General features: G+C 32.8%; 2 protein-coding genes and 1 long non-coding RNA gene across 9 annotated transcripts; 1 reads left to right on the top strand and 2 right to left on the bottom strand.

Annotated features, from left to right (window-relative positions):
• Positions 1–190: 190 nt before the first annotated feature.
• Positions 191–5,288, bottom strand: LOC110811896 (phosphorylated adapter RNA export-like protein). 3 transcript variants are annotated; one of them, XM_088215011.1, is made up of 5 exons: positions 5,144–5,288; positions 4,198–4,459; positions 3,727–3,832; positions 1,693–1,836; positions 191–732 (listed from the first exon to the last, which is right to left on the bottom strand). In XM_088215011.1, the coding sequence occupies exons 2-5, from the start codon at positions 4,449–4,451 to the stop codon at positions 487–489; spliced, it is 750 nt and encodes a 249-aa protein (XP_088071137.1). In that variant the 5' UTR covers positions 4,452–4,459; positions 5,144–5,288; the 3' UTR covers positions 191–486. The 3 variants fall into 3 exon arrangements, with proteins under 3 accessions (XP_088071137.1, XP_088071136.1, XP_088071135.1); XM_088215010.1 differs by having other exon boundaries at positions 5,004–5,251; XM_088215009.1 differs by having other exon boundaries at positions 5,078–5,250.
• Positions 2,550–3,720, bottom strand: LOC148266596 (uncharacterized). Of its 2 annotated transcripts, none has more exons than XR_015817561.1 (3): positions 3,195–3,720; positions 2,994–3,084; positions 2,550–2,574 (listed from the first exon to the last, which is right to left on the bottom strand). It is a non-coding gene; the product is annotated as an uncharacterized LOC148266596 (long non-coding RNA). The 2 variants fall into 2 exon arrangements; XR_015817562.1 differs by having other exon boundaries at positions 2,551–2,574; positions 2,990–3,084.
• Positions 5,289–9,514: 4,226 nt separating the features above from the next.
• Positions 9,515–14,159, top strand: LOC110811905 (zinc finger CCCH domain-containing protein 55-like). Of its 4 annotated transcripts, XM_022038532.2 has the most exons (10): positions 9,516–9,688; positions 9,824–10,850; positions 11,132–11,308; positions 12,289–12,468; positions 12,551–12,651; positions 12,802–13,053; positions 13,132–13,270; positions 13,440–13,607; positions 13,719–13,763; positions 13,851–14,159. In XM_022038532.2, the coding sequence occupies exons 2-9, from the start codon at positions 9,910–9,912 to the stop codon at positions 13,723–13,725; spliced, it is 1,965 nt and encodes a 654-aa protein (XP_021894224.1). In that variant the 5' UTR covers positions 9,516–9,688; positions 9,824–9,909; the 3' UTR covers positions 13,726–13,763; positions 13,851–14,159. The 4 variants fall into 4 exon arrangements, 3 of the variants coding, with proteins under 3 accessions (XP_021894225.1, XP_021894224.1, XP_021894223.1); XM_022038531.2 differs by having other exon boundaries at positions 9,516–10,850; XR_002539228.2 differs by having other exon boundaries at positions 9,517–10,850; positions 13,440–13,637.
• The last annotated feature ends 1,784 nt before the right edge of the window (positions 14,160–15,943 follow it).

Below are 15,943 nucleotides of genomic sequence, written 5' to 3'. Positions count from 1 at the left end.
TTGTAAATACTGTATGTTGTAAATAATTTATTTATTTTTATTACATATTTCTTATATACCATAGATAAGAATAAATTAATAATTTAACTGAAAATACAACCATAAGATCTTATTATCAAAATTATAATATGTTATTAACATACATTAATATACAATCATCTAAATATAAAAAATTTATCCAAAGAAAGCGTAAGGGACAAAAACCATGATATTATGATTGCCTAATATATACACATTTCAAACCTTTAAATGTAAAAGGATCATACCTAAAATAAACCAAGTTTCATCATCCAGTCTTCAGGATTAAACAAAATTCAATATAAATTTTCAATGAATAATTACCATTTGAAGTAACCCTACAACATTTGATGCCAAATATTGCGAATTTTCTCACAAAGGTGATAGCATTTTGTTCTTTCTTCTTTTTGGAAGTATAGAGCATTTTCTTTGTTATCCAAAACAGATAATAGACTGTTACTATAGTAATCATATCTTCTTCAGTGCTTCATCATCATGAAGGTCATCGTACGAAACGGGTAGCCTCATCCTATCCTGAACTGATTTACGCTCGCCTTCAGCATTTGAAGATTGAGGTTCACTATGAGGTATGAGCTCGGAATCATCCAGGGTACTGCCTGGGACTTCATCAATGACCCCATTTCCATTCACTTGGGAGGAAACTTCTTTCGTCTGCGCTGAAGTTTGCCTAATATTTTGCTGCCTAAATTGCTTCTGCACAATGTTGAGATGGACAGATTATGAAAGCAGAAACATAAAATAAGATGAAACAGGGAAGAAACCCCAACTGGAATGGATCTCAAAATTGCCATTCCTTAAGAAAATCTGATGTATAACAAATTAGAAATAATTTGCTTACTAATAAATTGGGAAAAAAAACTAGATATCACGTCTAGATTTCTTATGCATTAAGTGTTGATTGAGTCACAATCAATAATGAGAATTCTCAAAGATATTATTGAATACTTAAATGAATAATAAGTGAGATTACAAAACTATTTATAATAATATTTTTATCATTAGAATTAAACTAGAAAATGGTAACCTAATAGAATATAAGACTACTAATTCTAATACAACTAGAAAATGATATTGACAAGAATAAAGCTCCTAACTCTAATAAGACTCTTAAATAATAAACTGAAAACAGATCCAGCAATAAATAAATTCCTATTATGACTATGTGCCATCAAAATCAAATCATCAAGGTTGCATGTGCACCTCACAAAATTTCTCCCGTGCTTAAATGAATAGAAGGATAAAGTACAGTTCCATTCAAAGTGTGTTTGGTCTTTAAAACTCTAGCTGCTTTTTCTCTTTCTCCGTGACAGTTCGACATCCTATGGTTTGGTCTTTTGTCAGTTCACATGATTTTTTTTGTATTTTACGAGATATTTACATGTGCCTGACTTATAACAAGTTAAGATACTAAAAAAATCAAATTTAGTCTTTTTTTTTAAAAAAAAAGAATGAAAAAACAAATGACTTAATGTAAAATGATTTTTTGTTTTTTTTTAAAAAAGCGAGAATAAATCAAAATGTCATAGAAAAAGCTGCATGTTTCAACTGTAACAAATCCAATTACAAATGAGTAAAACTGTACTTTAGTGATCACAATAACATTGCCAGTCCAGGCCTTCAAATAATATAAAGTATGGTGGGACATGTACCAACCTCGAAGTCCTTGGTCTTTTTAATTATCTCTTTATAGGCTTTTGGCTCTCGTGATTTTATGATGTTCCATAATACGCCACCACCTGTTCGATATCGTTTGCCATCAGCAGTCTTCTGACCTCCACAAGACTGAACAGCATTCACCTGGACAATTTACAACTCATCATGCATATATCAACACTAAGAGACCATTCAACAAAAAAGCAATCAAAAAAAGAAAATCAGTTTTAATCCTATTAAAAAAGGGAAAAAAACAATGATTCCAATTCCATCAAGAGACGTAACACTGAACCAACATTTCAAATTATTATAAAAAAAATTAAATTTAAACGAATAAAGAAGTACAGAATTATGTCTTTACTATTAGATGGGTACAAAATATACAACTGGATACAAAGGCAAGAAGTTCAAACATATTAAAACAAGGAAATTCTAGTGATCATTATTAAAAGTGTACAACATATAATATTGAAGAAATTATCAAAGCTACTGCTCTTCCACAGTAAGGGAATTTAAATTACTCATCAAAATGGAAGTTAACATAATATTCATGGTAAAGCGATTAAACCAAGAACAGATTCATGCATCTCAACACACAAAGAGGAAGAGCGAGAAAATACCACCCAGTTCCCAAAATTAACAGTCCTATATTTGCATATATGGTATAGATCTTTCACTGTGGATTTGAAAAAGAATCAAGCAAGTACAGTGAAAAAAGGGAACATAAAAATAGAGGCAACCACCAAAACCTCCAGGCAAGAAATCCCTGAAGAAACAATGTTTGTCCCAAATTACTGATTTTCCACAAAAGTTACTGACTGTGAAAATCAACAGCCAATGCTTATCCCCATGAAATTGCAAAGAAGTAATAACACAAATAATCTGCAACACAAATAAGAAAATGAGACCTCAGTAATGCATAAGTAATAGGGAATAGTAACAGATTCCTAGGACTCTTGCAACATTCGTCACATGTCAGCTAGCAGAGAACATATAACCTTGTTACTCAAAAGTATTTTGTTAAAAAATTCTGTAAAAATATTTCAAAAATTCAAATCAATCACTAATCAATTAAATGTTTAAGATCAAAATATTTAGAAACCAGAGGCATTTATTTATCCGGATGAAAAGGAATCAGCTACTAGCTCTCAGTTAGAATTCTAGAATTGTCTTTCACTGCCAGCTCTTTTTGCTGAATGAGGCACTAACTAAAAACAAAAATATAGTGACATCTACAGAGATGACACCATATGCATGTGTTATAAATGATAGAAAGAAGCAGAGAATACATATCAACCTACACAAAAAGTTAATGACGAAGTGGTTTGGCAAGTTATATCTCAGCACAGAGCACAGGAGTTGAATCACCATAAAAGCTTCAACAAGAAAAATCTGCAAGGGTAGGGAAACAATGTAGAGCATCAGAATCTGGATACCCAGCATAGAGTGCAAGCTTTGTCAGCTCTTCGCTGGTCCAAATCAAGCACATTCCATATCCTCACCTTTTCAAGAAGATACCATGTCAACCTCTACAATAGTAACACTCCCCCCCTCCCCCCCTCTTAAAGCAAACCTCAATTCATTGAGAAGAAAATGCCGAGGATTCAAGTAACATCAAGTCTTCCTAAGCAGTACCTAAACATGTAACAATCACAATAGAGCAAGGCCCTAAAGTAGTTCAATAAATTTATAAGGAGAAGAACTTTTGCAACAATCAAATGACCTAAACATTTTAGGAAACTTAGAAAAACATCCTCAAAGTTCCAAGTACAACTTCACATGACCCTGACAAAAAGACATATTAAGACACACCATCGATAAAGTAAACATATGTACCGGGTAAACCTTATAAAGAGTACTCTCTCGATAGGAGCTATTGGCAGCCAAAACAACATTTATGGATTCTCAAATATAACAATGTCACACATAATGTTTGTCATTGAAGTCTAGCATGCATCTTTTCTCTTACACATTGAAACTAATCAAGTTTTCTTTCTCTTTTCTTTCTTCCACAAATCTAATGGAGAATGCTACCTCACTGACAAGATCACTTAATGCAGAAATCCCCAGACAACCAACCGCAGCATATACCATATACGATTTCTTTTCTTTCAGACGTCTACATGTTTCTAACACAAACCTGCAAATAAAGAACGAAAGATAAGTTCCTCCAAGAAAAGTTAGTACAATGTGAACCATGCCATATAGCTAGTAGACCCTTCAAAAGAGAAAAAAAAAAAGCTACTCACATGATTTCAAGCCTTTTTGGGACCGCAATAATAAGAGAACAATTTATAGAGAAGCATATGCATGAGCACAAAAATAACTTCTTACAAATTTCCATGAATTAACCAACTGTAAATGTAGAGAAATCAAATACGGCTGTGATAAATTAAAAAATTGTCTTGAGGATAAGTTAAACTTTGGACTTAGTTGATTGCTAAAATGCATATAAAATTCTTTCAAGTGTAAGAAGAAAATATATGAAGTTCTGTAGAATATTACCTGTTTATATCTGTAACAGGTGCTGAACCACTCCTCTTTTTCTTATTCTTCTTCTTATTTGCTCTACGCCTCCGATTTTTGCTTTGGGATCCTTGATTTCCTATACTGACATCATTGGCACCGCCTTTTCCAACTTCTGGTGATTTCTCTCCCACAATCTCTCCTTCTTCCACATCAAACATTTCAACATCTTCGACATCTTCAAAGTCATCTTCCTCGTAGATGGCTTGTATAATGCTCTCCCCTTCCTCCATTATATTACCTGGATATTATTAAAATAATTGATTGAGTAAATTAATAAAAAAATTAACACAATGTAAATTAAGGTACCTACTCGGCCAATAGAACAGGATTAATAAAACAATACTCAGAATGCAGACTCATATGCACATTCTTTAATACTATAACAAAACGAGGAATTTTTTACCAAGAACCAACCAAACAACTAACTGAATGAATACAAAAACAGAATATTTCCGATGGATTCAAAACCAACATACAGTGATTTAAAATCCGCAACAGCAAAACAATGTGCAAGACCAAAAACCGCGATCAGTGGCACAAGCCTGGTGATTCTAGTAACTAAAAAGCTACTTTGAAATGGCCATGGAAAAAAGGAAAAGCAAATAGAGGACATCTATAATGCCAATACGCACCCAATGAGCATGGCAAACTCATAAACCACTTTCTTAAACATCTACTATACAAAGCAAAACCAGGATTAGGCTTACTATTTCAACAACTAAAAAACTAACAACAACAGCTAAGAGCAAAAAGAAAACCAAATTAAAAATCAAAATTTAAACTGATCAAATATGTTTCCGACTGCCATAAATCAAAGACCCAAAGCCCAAAGCCGGACGTGTCAGGAGATACTAACAACAATCAGGACATCTTGCTCGCACCGGGTCTGCTATTTTTCAGCTTCGTCTTTCGTCCCAAATACCTGCAGCTCACTTCAATTTCTTCTTCGCGCGAGCTCCGCCTCTCTCATTCTTTATCTGCTTCTGTAACCCTAGGACACTCCGTTCGGCCTCGTTCATCATTCAACTGGAAACCAGTAACTGCGTTTAAGTGACGCCGTTGAGGAGGGTATTTGGGCTAGGCCCAGGAGTTCTTATTATGGGCCTATTTAAGTTGAGAGGTCCGTAAGACCCAAATTCGACAAATGTAACGATTAGGGTCTTCTGGGCCAAAATTTTTAGGGCTCAATTCTGAAATCTAATCTGTATGTAAATAATTAAAAGTACAGGGCTAGTTTTGTAATTTAGTTTCCACATATAAATAAACTCTGACGTACAGTAATTAATCAAGAATTAATCTTCACCAAATTCCCGAGCTCGAGTTTTTCCTTTGCTTGAGAGATTCTCTTGAGCGATCTCATTTGCGCACAATCTTTTACAAAATTTCTTGTTGATTTGATCATTTTTCTTGCTTTAGATTCTTTACAGAGTCTAATAGGTTTTTCCATAGGCATATCTGTATCTCTACAGATGAATCGTAATAGAACTGTAGAAAGAAGAAGAAGACGACAGCAGGAAAAAAGGAAAAAAAAAAGCCTTTTCCTTTCTGTTCGCTTAATAGATGAAACCAAATCGAAAACTTCCACTTGAAGAAGAAAACGAAGAAGAAGAACCTACTTCAACTGTCTCTTCTTCTTTTTTTTTTTTCCCGTCTTTCTGTGTTGAACTGAATCCCAGAAAGAAGAAACGAGAGAATCCCAGAAAAGAAATAAGTAGAGAAAGAAGTAGTAGCCATGGATCCGTATGATCCAACGAGTATACTGTTCGCGAAAATTAAGAGTTTAGACCCCGAAAACGTTTCGAAAATCACAGGGTATTTGCTGATGCATGACCCGGATAAGAGAGATTTGATGCGTCTGGCGTTTGGTTCGGAAACACTTCAGCAGTCGTTGGTTTTCAAGGCGAAGTTCTGACTTTTTTGAATATCAAGACCCAGTATAAGTGTTGGGAACCCATTGACACAGTATTCTCCATGGATTGTAGATAATGGGTTTGTGGACGTGTCAAGCTCTTGGTCAGTTAACAGTCCAAAGTCGAGTCTTTTTCTTTCTTACGATAATATTCGTGCTATCTGACTTTCAAGGCGAAGTCTGACTTTTTCGAATATCAAGACCCAGTATCAGTGCTGGAAACCCATTGGCACAGTCTTCTCCATGGATTGTAGGTAATGGGTTTTTGGACTCGTCAAGTTCTTGGACAGTTAACAGTCCAAAGTCGAGTCCTTTTCTTTCTTACGATATTATTCGTGCTGGTGGATCAGTATTTGGTCCGCCGAAAACCGCCGGGTCAGTTGACGATGGTGATTTTCTCGACGAGCATAGGATGAACGATTATCTTTCGTTTCTTAACGACTCGTCCTCAAAGACCGAGGAAGTTGTGGATCCAAAAGTTCTCGTTTTGGTAACTCATTGAACAACAAGGACGCTTATTTACACAGGAGAAGTTTCTCTGCAAACGATGCATGTTTTGGTTCGGAGGAAGTAGGGTTCGATATGGGCTATAAGCATTGCCTGTATTACAACAGAGGGTTCTGCAAAAATGGGGATAACTGCAAATTCTTGCATGGCAATATAGTGTTAATGTACACTCTTCAATTTCTTCTCTGCGCAAGCGCTGCTTCTCCGTTAGGCTTTTTGTCCGTCATTTACACTAGAAACCAACAACTGCTTTTCAACGACGCCGTTTAGAGGGTGTTCGGGCTAGGCCAATGATTTCTCATTGTGGGCCTATGTAAGTGAGGGTTCCATCAGGTCATTATGGGCCAAAATTTTAGGGCTCAATTCTCAAACACCAAGAGAAGGTGATTGGTTGGGGGTTTGAACAAAAAGTCAAATGGATCTTTGATACCCTTCTTCTAAGCTGTACACACGCAACGGAAATCACACCGTTGATCCTACTACCGTCACGATCTTACTAATCGGACGGACAGGAGTCCGCAACAGTACCAACATTGATGATGATTAGCAACATAATGGAAATTGGATACATCATCAGCCAGATTGGAGGGGTAGATGTTGAAATCTGATCTTTAAAAAGCTTACATCACAGATCATACACGCACACAAGAGTACTGCAGGGAAAGAGAAATGTTTGTCAGCACAGCAGGTGCACCAGAGAACGTGCACTTTTTTATTTATTTATTTATTTTTGAATTATTTAAAATAAAATATACAGAATCAGCAGTGCATATTTTTAATTCTGACAGTCAAAGTGTAATTATTTTGTTAATTATTTATTAGGCCCATCATTCTTTTTTGCGGTGGTATCTATTTTAGATATATGTTTTTTTTTTTAATTAAAAAAATTACTTTTTTTCGGGACCCAGAATAATTAATAATGAGAAAAATATTGTCAGCTTTTTGTGCAAACTTTTAAGTTTTTAATTAATAAAAATATCAAATTAATTTTTTAATCCATTCTAATTAATAAAATTTAATCGTAATTAAATATTTTTTTTATACATAAAATATTAATCCAAATTGATTATCAAAATTTTAGTAGTGCACTAGCAAAATTAATCAATAATTTTTTAACTTAAATTTCGTTATTAGTCTGTAATATATTTATAAAATAGTAAATTTAATTTATTTTAATTAATAAAATTTATTAATATTTAATCCAAATTGATCACCAAAATTTTATTATTACATTAATAAATTTAATTAGTAATTTTTTAATTTAAATATTAAAAATTAATTATTATTAATTTATAATATAATTTTATATTATAACGAAATTTAAACTCGTAATCTTTATACCCGTATGTCTAAGTAATTAAAGTACCATATTGCTGGTTATATATTTTATAATTTGTATCTTTATGTTTATATAGGTATAACTAGGTTTGCACTTTAATGTTGAATGATAATTTAATAACTTAAATAATATTTTATCGTATTTATTTATGGTCACAATATTCAAATTATATAATCTATTTATTTTTATAAATTTATTAAATTTTATAATATATATATATGTGTGTAAATAAATTGCATAAACAATAATAATAATTAATGCTTAAATTCAAAATTAGTTCCATGTTAAATTAAGCAATGTATTTTGTGATTTATTTCTTAATAAGAGGAGATACAAAATCTATAATTTTATAATTAAATATATAATAAATTATAGTTGACTTTTATATATTAATTAACTATGAGACAAGTATTGAAATTAAAAAAAAACATTAATATATAAATACAACTACACCTTAATTAATTGAATATTAATTTATTAGTAATATTATACTCACATAGAAAATCAAACATAAATTTTGTTATGATTATATCATGAATTTTTTTTTTTTTATGAACTTTGATGTAAATAATATATTATAAATAAAATAATATATATATATATAAAGGGTACCATTTAAAATAAAAATTTCACATACTAAATATATTTGCATAATTATTGTGATTGGTTATTTCCCAAAATAACTAAAAATATATGTTTTGCTTATTATTTATACAACCCATTATATATATATATATACACACACACACATACGTATATATCAAACATAAGTTGTATTGCATGCCCAAAAATAGGGAATCATTTCTAATTAAAAAAAAAAAAAACAGTGATATCATTACACAAACTTATGTATGTACGTAAATATAAAAATGGTACGATATAAAATAAATGATTTGCCAATAATTGTAACACGAATTAGGCAACCTAGTTGTAAGCAAATATTACAAATTATTACCATAAATTAAAATCAAATCATTATATTGTTTACCTAAGTTTCTATTTAATATAATTAAGGGCAAATACTTATATATATATATATTAAAAATTTTAAACTCTAAACTTTACTTACAAGTCAAAAAATCAATTTATTTTAATTAATAAATTTTGTTGTTTTATAATTAATAAATCATTATGAAAAACTATATAATTTTTGTTCACTATGATATAATGGAATAATTAAATTGGCAGACAAAAAAACATATTGGACAAGCCAATTATTATATTTCCCATTTTAGCATTAAATGAAAATTTAAACCATGTATTAATTAAATTTGAAAGATTCACACCTACATTATTTTTTGTATACATAAATATACCAAATATTATATTTCTATAAACGACTATTTAATAAAATTATATTGCTAAGTTTGTATTTAAAAAACTAAGTAAGAACTAATTAAAGCAGGAGTCAAATGGACATCATTTTCTTCTTCTTCTTCTTCTTCGTCTTCTTATTCCTTTTTTGAAATTAAACAGATATTACTGAACGAATTATATATACGTGTGTGTGTGTGTGTGTGTGTGTGTGTGTGTGTGTGTGTGTGTTATATGATGGCATTTTCTTGGGTGTTGCCATAGGTCCGTCTGTATCTCTAATAAAACTGTAGAAAGAAGAAGAAGACGAAAGCAGGAAAAAAGGAAAAAGAAAAACAAAAGCAAAAACTAAGAAACAAAGAGGGCAAGTTCAACTTCACCCTCGCAAGCCCGCTCTGGTTTCACTTCGAACCCTATCCAAGAATTTCGTCTTATTTTTCTTTCTGTTCGCTTAATAGATAAAACCAAATAAAAAACTTCCATTAGAAGAAGAAGAAGAAGAAGAACTTACTTCAGCTTTCTTTTCCTTGTAGCTCGTCTCTCTGACTTGAACTGAAACCCAGAAAGAAAAAACAGGAGAATCCCAGAAAAGAAAGAAGTAGAGAAAGAAGTAGTAGCCATGGATCCATATGATCCAACGAGTGTACTATTCACGAAAATTAAGAGTTTAGACCCCGAAAACGTTTCGAAAATCATGGGGTATTTGCTGATACATGACCCGGATAAGAGAGATTTGATGCGTCTGGCGTTTGGTCCGGAGACACTTCTACAGTCGTTTGTTTTCAAGGCGAAGACTGACTTGGGACTTCTTTCGAGCACCTTAGCTTCAACGGTTACGCCACCTTCTCCATCTCCGTTAAACCCCATATCAAGACCCAGTACCAGTAGCAGTACCAGTGCTGGAAACCCATTGACACACACTTCTCCGGGGGTTATAGGTGATGGGTTTTTGGACTCGTCAAGCTCCTGGTCAGTTAACAGTCCAAAGTCGAGTCCTTTTCTTTCTTACGATAATATTCGTGCTGGTGGGTCAGTATTGGGTCCGCCGAAGACCGGCGGGTCTGCTGACGATACCGGCGGCGCTGGTGATTGTCTCGACGAGCATAGGATGAACGATTATCTTTCGTTTCTTAACGACTCGTCCTCAAAGACTGAGGAAGTTGTGGATCCAAGTTCTCATTTTGGTTACTCATTGAACAACGGAGACGCTCAGCTGCACAGGAGGAGTTTCTCTGCGAGTGATGCGTGTTCCGGTTCGGAGGAAGGAGGGTTTGATATGGGCTATAAGCATTGCCTGTATTACAGCAGAGGGTTCTGCAAAAATGGGGATAACTGCAAGTTCTTGCATGGTGGTTTTGGGGATAATGTGGATGTGAATGAGGGTTTATTGTGTTCGCCGGGTAAATTGGAGTATCTGTATCAGCAGTCGCATGAGGATATAATGAGACTTAGGGCCTCTCAGCAGCAAAGATTGGCTGCAGCCCAGTTCATGGCCGGAGTCTCACAGTTTCCATTTGGAAAGGGCTTGAATTTCCTCTTGCATCCACAAAATGACCATAGGTGATTCATTTTGCTTTCTTGGTTCTCGAATGGCAATATAATGTTAATGTAGGACAATGCAATTTACTAAACTATCATCTAACTTGTTTTTCTTTATTAGGGTTTTAGTCAAACTAACCACAAGGTTATATTCTGAGGAGAGCACCCAGTTGAACTTTTGCTCATTGTTGCTGCTGCAAGCTTATTATTACCATGATGAATATGAACTTGTTTAATTTGAACTTATTTTAAGGGTCATATATTAATTCTTCGTGTTATTTGGTTGTATTGATGAATTGCAGGGTCCCAGCATTGATGATGTGTGAAGAGGGTTACCGGCATGGTGCAGGTCGGTTCGCTAGGAATGATGTTTTGGGAATGGTATTGGCAGATAGGTCTAACTCTGCTTCCAGACAGATCTACTTGACATTTCCGGCTGAAAGCACTTTCAAAGATGAAGATGTTTCGAATTACTTCAGGTAACTTATGTAATAGTATCTCTATAGACCCATGAATTTTATGTAAACAGCTTATGGCTTATTAAATGTTTATGGTTTGTTGTATGCTTGTGGATTTCAGTTGATTACTCCTAGCACCAAATGATTATCTTTCTACATACTAATTTTTATCCAAATACCATTTTAGTGAATTGAGTACCATCTTCTATAATAAAATAAACACTTTTCTTAAGCAGTTATCATAAAGGAACATGCTTTTTTACAGAACCTGATTATGGTAGTCTTTTAGGAAATGTCACTTGGATAAGATCGTGGTATGCCAGCAAGTCCACAACCGTTCTAAGAAGGAACACTTGCATGGATTCCGCAACACGTGGAATTGGCTTACATATCGGAAACTTGAGTTCTTGGTTATTATATTTATTTTAGGAGGGTTAATCTTAAGAGAAGCTAACAAAGACTTTGGTTTTTCATATAACAACCTCTGAAATATTTGGAAAATCTAACAGCTATATTTAAATACACCCTGTTGTATTGATGGAGCCATCCCTTTTTGAACATGTCCTTTTATGTAAAGAAGCCATATGTAGTCCATGCATGGTAATTTTTTGAGTTACAAGGTAGTCCTTGATGGGTGATAGCTACATATAAATGCATATCGAAGTGCTGAAATGGTAATTGATTGAAGGCCATTGATAAGACATTAGTTTCGGGTTGAAGTTGCAACGTTGTCCTAGAATACATATATTGTTATGGAGTTGGGATTGAATAAAAAAAGTTGTAGAAGTATTTCTCCATGTTTAGGATTTTCCCTTTTGATGCAAGGAATAAAAACAATGATAGCTGTCTTCTTCGGTAATTACAACCGCTTGAAGTTTCCTTATGAGGTTATTCATCTCTTTTAAAAAATTATGTCGTTTTGTTTTTTTCCTGTTACTAGGGATTTTTATTTTCCTAAAGTGAGGGCTTTAACAGCATAATTTTGTTTTATATTTTTAAAGCATTTTTGGACCAGTGCAAGATGTGAGGATTCCCTATCAGCAAAAGAGAATGTTTGGGTTTGTCACATTTCATCACCCGGAGACTGTAAAGCACATATTGGCTAGAGGAAACCCTCACTTTATATGCGATTCACGTGTTCTTGTCAAGCCCTACAAGGAAAAGGGAAAAGTCCCAGACAAGTATGGAATTTTCTAACTTTAATATCTCATTTATTTTTACGTTGTCTTCCCTTAATGTCTAATTTTTAGTGGAAAACTTCAGGAGGCAGCAGCATTTACAACAACAGCAGATGGAAAGGGGAAATTTTTCACCTTCTAGCCCTTTGGGGATTGATGCTCGAGAGCCTTATGAATTTCATCTTGGTAAGTGAATGCATCTTTCTCTGGAATTTTGCTCTGCGAATGCATTTCAGAAGGATATGGGAAGAAACAGAAAACTAGTTTGCTTTGTCCGATCATTATTTATTTTCATTTTTTTTTTACCTTAGAAGATATTGTTTCTTCTCTTATCAGGGGCAAAGATAGCATGCAACAACACACCGGAGATGTTGTTGAGAAGAAAATTAGAGGAGCAGGCTGATCTTCAGCAAGCCATTGAACTCCACAGGAGAAGGTTTATGAATCTGCAACTTCCTGAATTGAAACGTGAATATATCCACCATCACCAATGCAGTCACTCTGTTGGTTCTCCTCTTTACCCGTCTGCCACTGCCAACCAAAATGTTCTTCCTTCTGTACGTATCAACCAAGAAGGCTTAGAAGAAGGTTAGCTGATAAGCAGTAGAGTAGTGCATATTCCTCTAAATATATGCTTTAGTTAACTTGCAAGATCCTTTCTGGCAGCCTGCAGTGATAGCTCAGCTGCAACCGATCCCACAATAACTGTTACTGCCAAAGAGCAGATTCAGGCAGAAGAAAATTCAGGTCGAGTTAATGATAACGATTGTGGCAATAGCCAAGAGGGAAGCTTTGTCCATGAAAAGTATGATTGACCTGAACTTTATGGAACATAAAATTTCTAAAAATTGCCTTCTCATATAATTCCATAACTTGAGGTTTATTCAACAGTTACTATGATGGGGTTTTACAGTTCTTATTTGTTTTTTCAGTCTACTTGCTTCTCAAATTTGAATTTTTTTTGCCTTTCTTAGAAATGAAGGGGGCAGTTTAGAGCATGTTCTCCCTGATAACCTCTTCCCTCCCATGCAATCCATCAAAAATCACCACACTGCTTTGGTCGAAGTGAAGGAGAACACTACAACTTCTTCTACATCTTCCTCATCCGGAAAGCCCATAACTTCCGATGAAAGGGTTTCTCCGTAGGTTTTTCTTTTCTCCTAAATGCCAAGGTGGTGTATTCTAGCTTCTGCCCCTTGATTTTTTTATTAATTTCTCTATATTATATAAATTGTTAATTGTTGTTTTCTCAGGTTTTAATCATGGGCATGAAGTTATCAAAATGTAGTTAATAAAAGGTAAGCATGTTAAGTAATTGCCAATCATAAATTGTTAATGTTAAGGCATATAATATATATATACACACACACACTATTTGGATGCAGAAAGTAGAGAAGCAAACACAGGGAAGAAGAATGGAGTAGATGTATAGGCAGATTATAGAAGCAGCTTGGAGTGAAGAGTAGATCCAGATGATTTTGATGAATACAAAATACCGCTAACAGCGAAAAATGCATATGGAAATACTTAGAAGATAAGTAATTTTTCTGATTAGGGTTTTTTTCCTTCTGTTTTCTGCTTTTTACCCCTCCTCCCAGCTAGGGCTTTTTTCTATTTTCTACTGTTTATCCCTCCTCCCAACTAGGGCTTTGTCATCTCATCTATAAATATAAACGTTGCTGGATCCTCCTAAACATTCTTCCTTTCCTACCCAACATACCAGTTAGCTTTTGTTTACTTACATATATATATATATATGTATATATATTATGCTTGAAAATAAAAATGCATTGGGAATTTAGACATAAATCTATGGAAATAATAAATTTAATAATAATTATTATTTTATTTTATTTAAATTGTAAAGATTTTAATAATAGAAATTAAAAAATAAAATTTGTTGAAAATAAATGTAAAAATTATAATTTACTTTATTTATTAGTTTAAATTTAAATAAAATTTATTTTTAATTAGATTTAAAATATATTTATTTTTTAAAATTATATTATTAGTGTGAATCTATTTTTTAAAAAATTTGATTTATATTTATTTTCTATATAATGGTAGATTATTTTTAAGAAATTTGAATTTAACGTAATTTTATTTAAAAATACTTTAAGTTGTTAATTTGGGAGTGAGTGAAGTTAATAAAAATTTAAATTTTCTTAACTTAAAAAAAAAATTCTAACAAGAACAAAATTTTAGTATAAAGTTGTAGAGATTCAAAACTTAAAAGAAAATATAGTCATAAATTAAATGTGAAAATAAAATAATAGAATTTAAAGTTTTTATTTTTTACATAACAATTTAGAATGCCCAATATATTTATAAGAATATCTATTTTAAAAGAATAAACGAAAATCAAATAAATACACAAAAGACAAATAATTGAACATTTTAGGACGATCTTTACTAACTTTTGAAGGGAGTCCGGTAGTGAACTATTCACAATTCTCTTATTGATCGAAATATGGATCTTAGTCCTTTTGATCTGAAATAGTTAATGAAAGGATGAGCTACACTAACTTAATAAGAATATCACACTACTTACCGATATAGAAACTAAAGGTTGGTAAAAATCATAAAAATAACCAATGGAGTTCTTAATTTAAGTAAATTCGTTTATCATAAAGAAAACCATTTATTATATATATTTACTGTTACGAGATTTTCAAAATCGATTTATAAAAATATAATAACTCAAATAACATTTTAATCTCATTTTTAAGTGAGCAATAGCAATCACTTTTTCTTTTTATTTGCTTACTGGTATCCGAATGGCCCATAAGGATGTCCCACTATGGGTGATCTAACATTGTCAACTAACCGGCCGTCTTTGTACCCAGTGCGGTATGAATACCAAAAATACAATCCCTCAATACCCTATCCAGTATGGTAGTGAATTAGGTTGTCCTCATACCCCGTCTGGTATGAGGTAGTGTTCACATTAGGGTTTTCTATATACCCGGTCCATCCACTATCTCCTAAAATATCCAGTAAGACTACTATTCATTAATACACATGACCAAATAGTTTTTTGTTTGCATATTAATTACCAATTTCACAAATCAACCGTAAATCACACAAGATAAGCAATATATATATCAAGGAAGCACAACTGAATCATTCAACTATTTCGGTATATTATCATGTATTTAAAATTATAAATTCAACAATCAATTAAACATACAAATAAAGAACTAACTAGTTCCGCCTCCATTAGTAACCTATAATTATTCTCAAAATTTTCTAAATTACACAAAATATCATATTATCGATTATTAAGCTTCAATTCCATAACAGAAAATAAGGTGAAAGATTTTTACTCGAATCAGTGTCCAAAATACCGAACTTCCTGCTGTACCTACTGGTGGCCCTCGAGTTTTCTAAATTTTTCTATGGATATTAAAACACACTTTATGTACCTAAAAATACCCCAAAAACTCAAAATCGATATTAAAAACTTTTTCTGACCAAA

Source organism: Carica papaya, chromosome 3 (genome assembly GCF_054855325.1).
Source record: "Carica papaya isolate Zhongbai chromosome 3, ASM5485532v1, whole genome shotgun sequence".
Taxonomy (NCBI): Eukaryota; Viridiplantae; Streptophyta; class Magnoliopsida; order Brassicales; family Caricaceae; genus Carica; species Carica papaya.
This window is presented reverse-complemented; position numbering and strand designations above follow the sequence as displayed.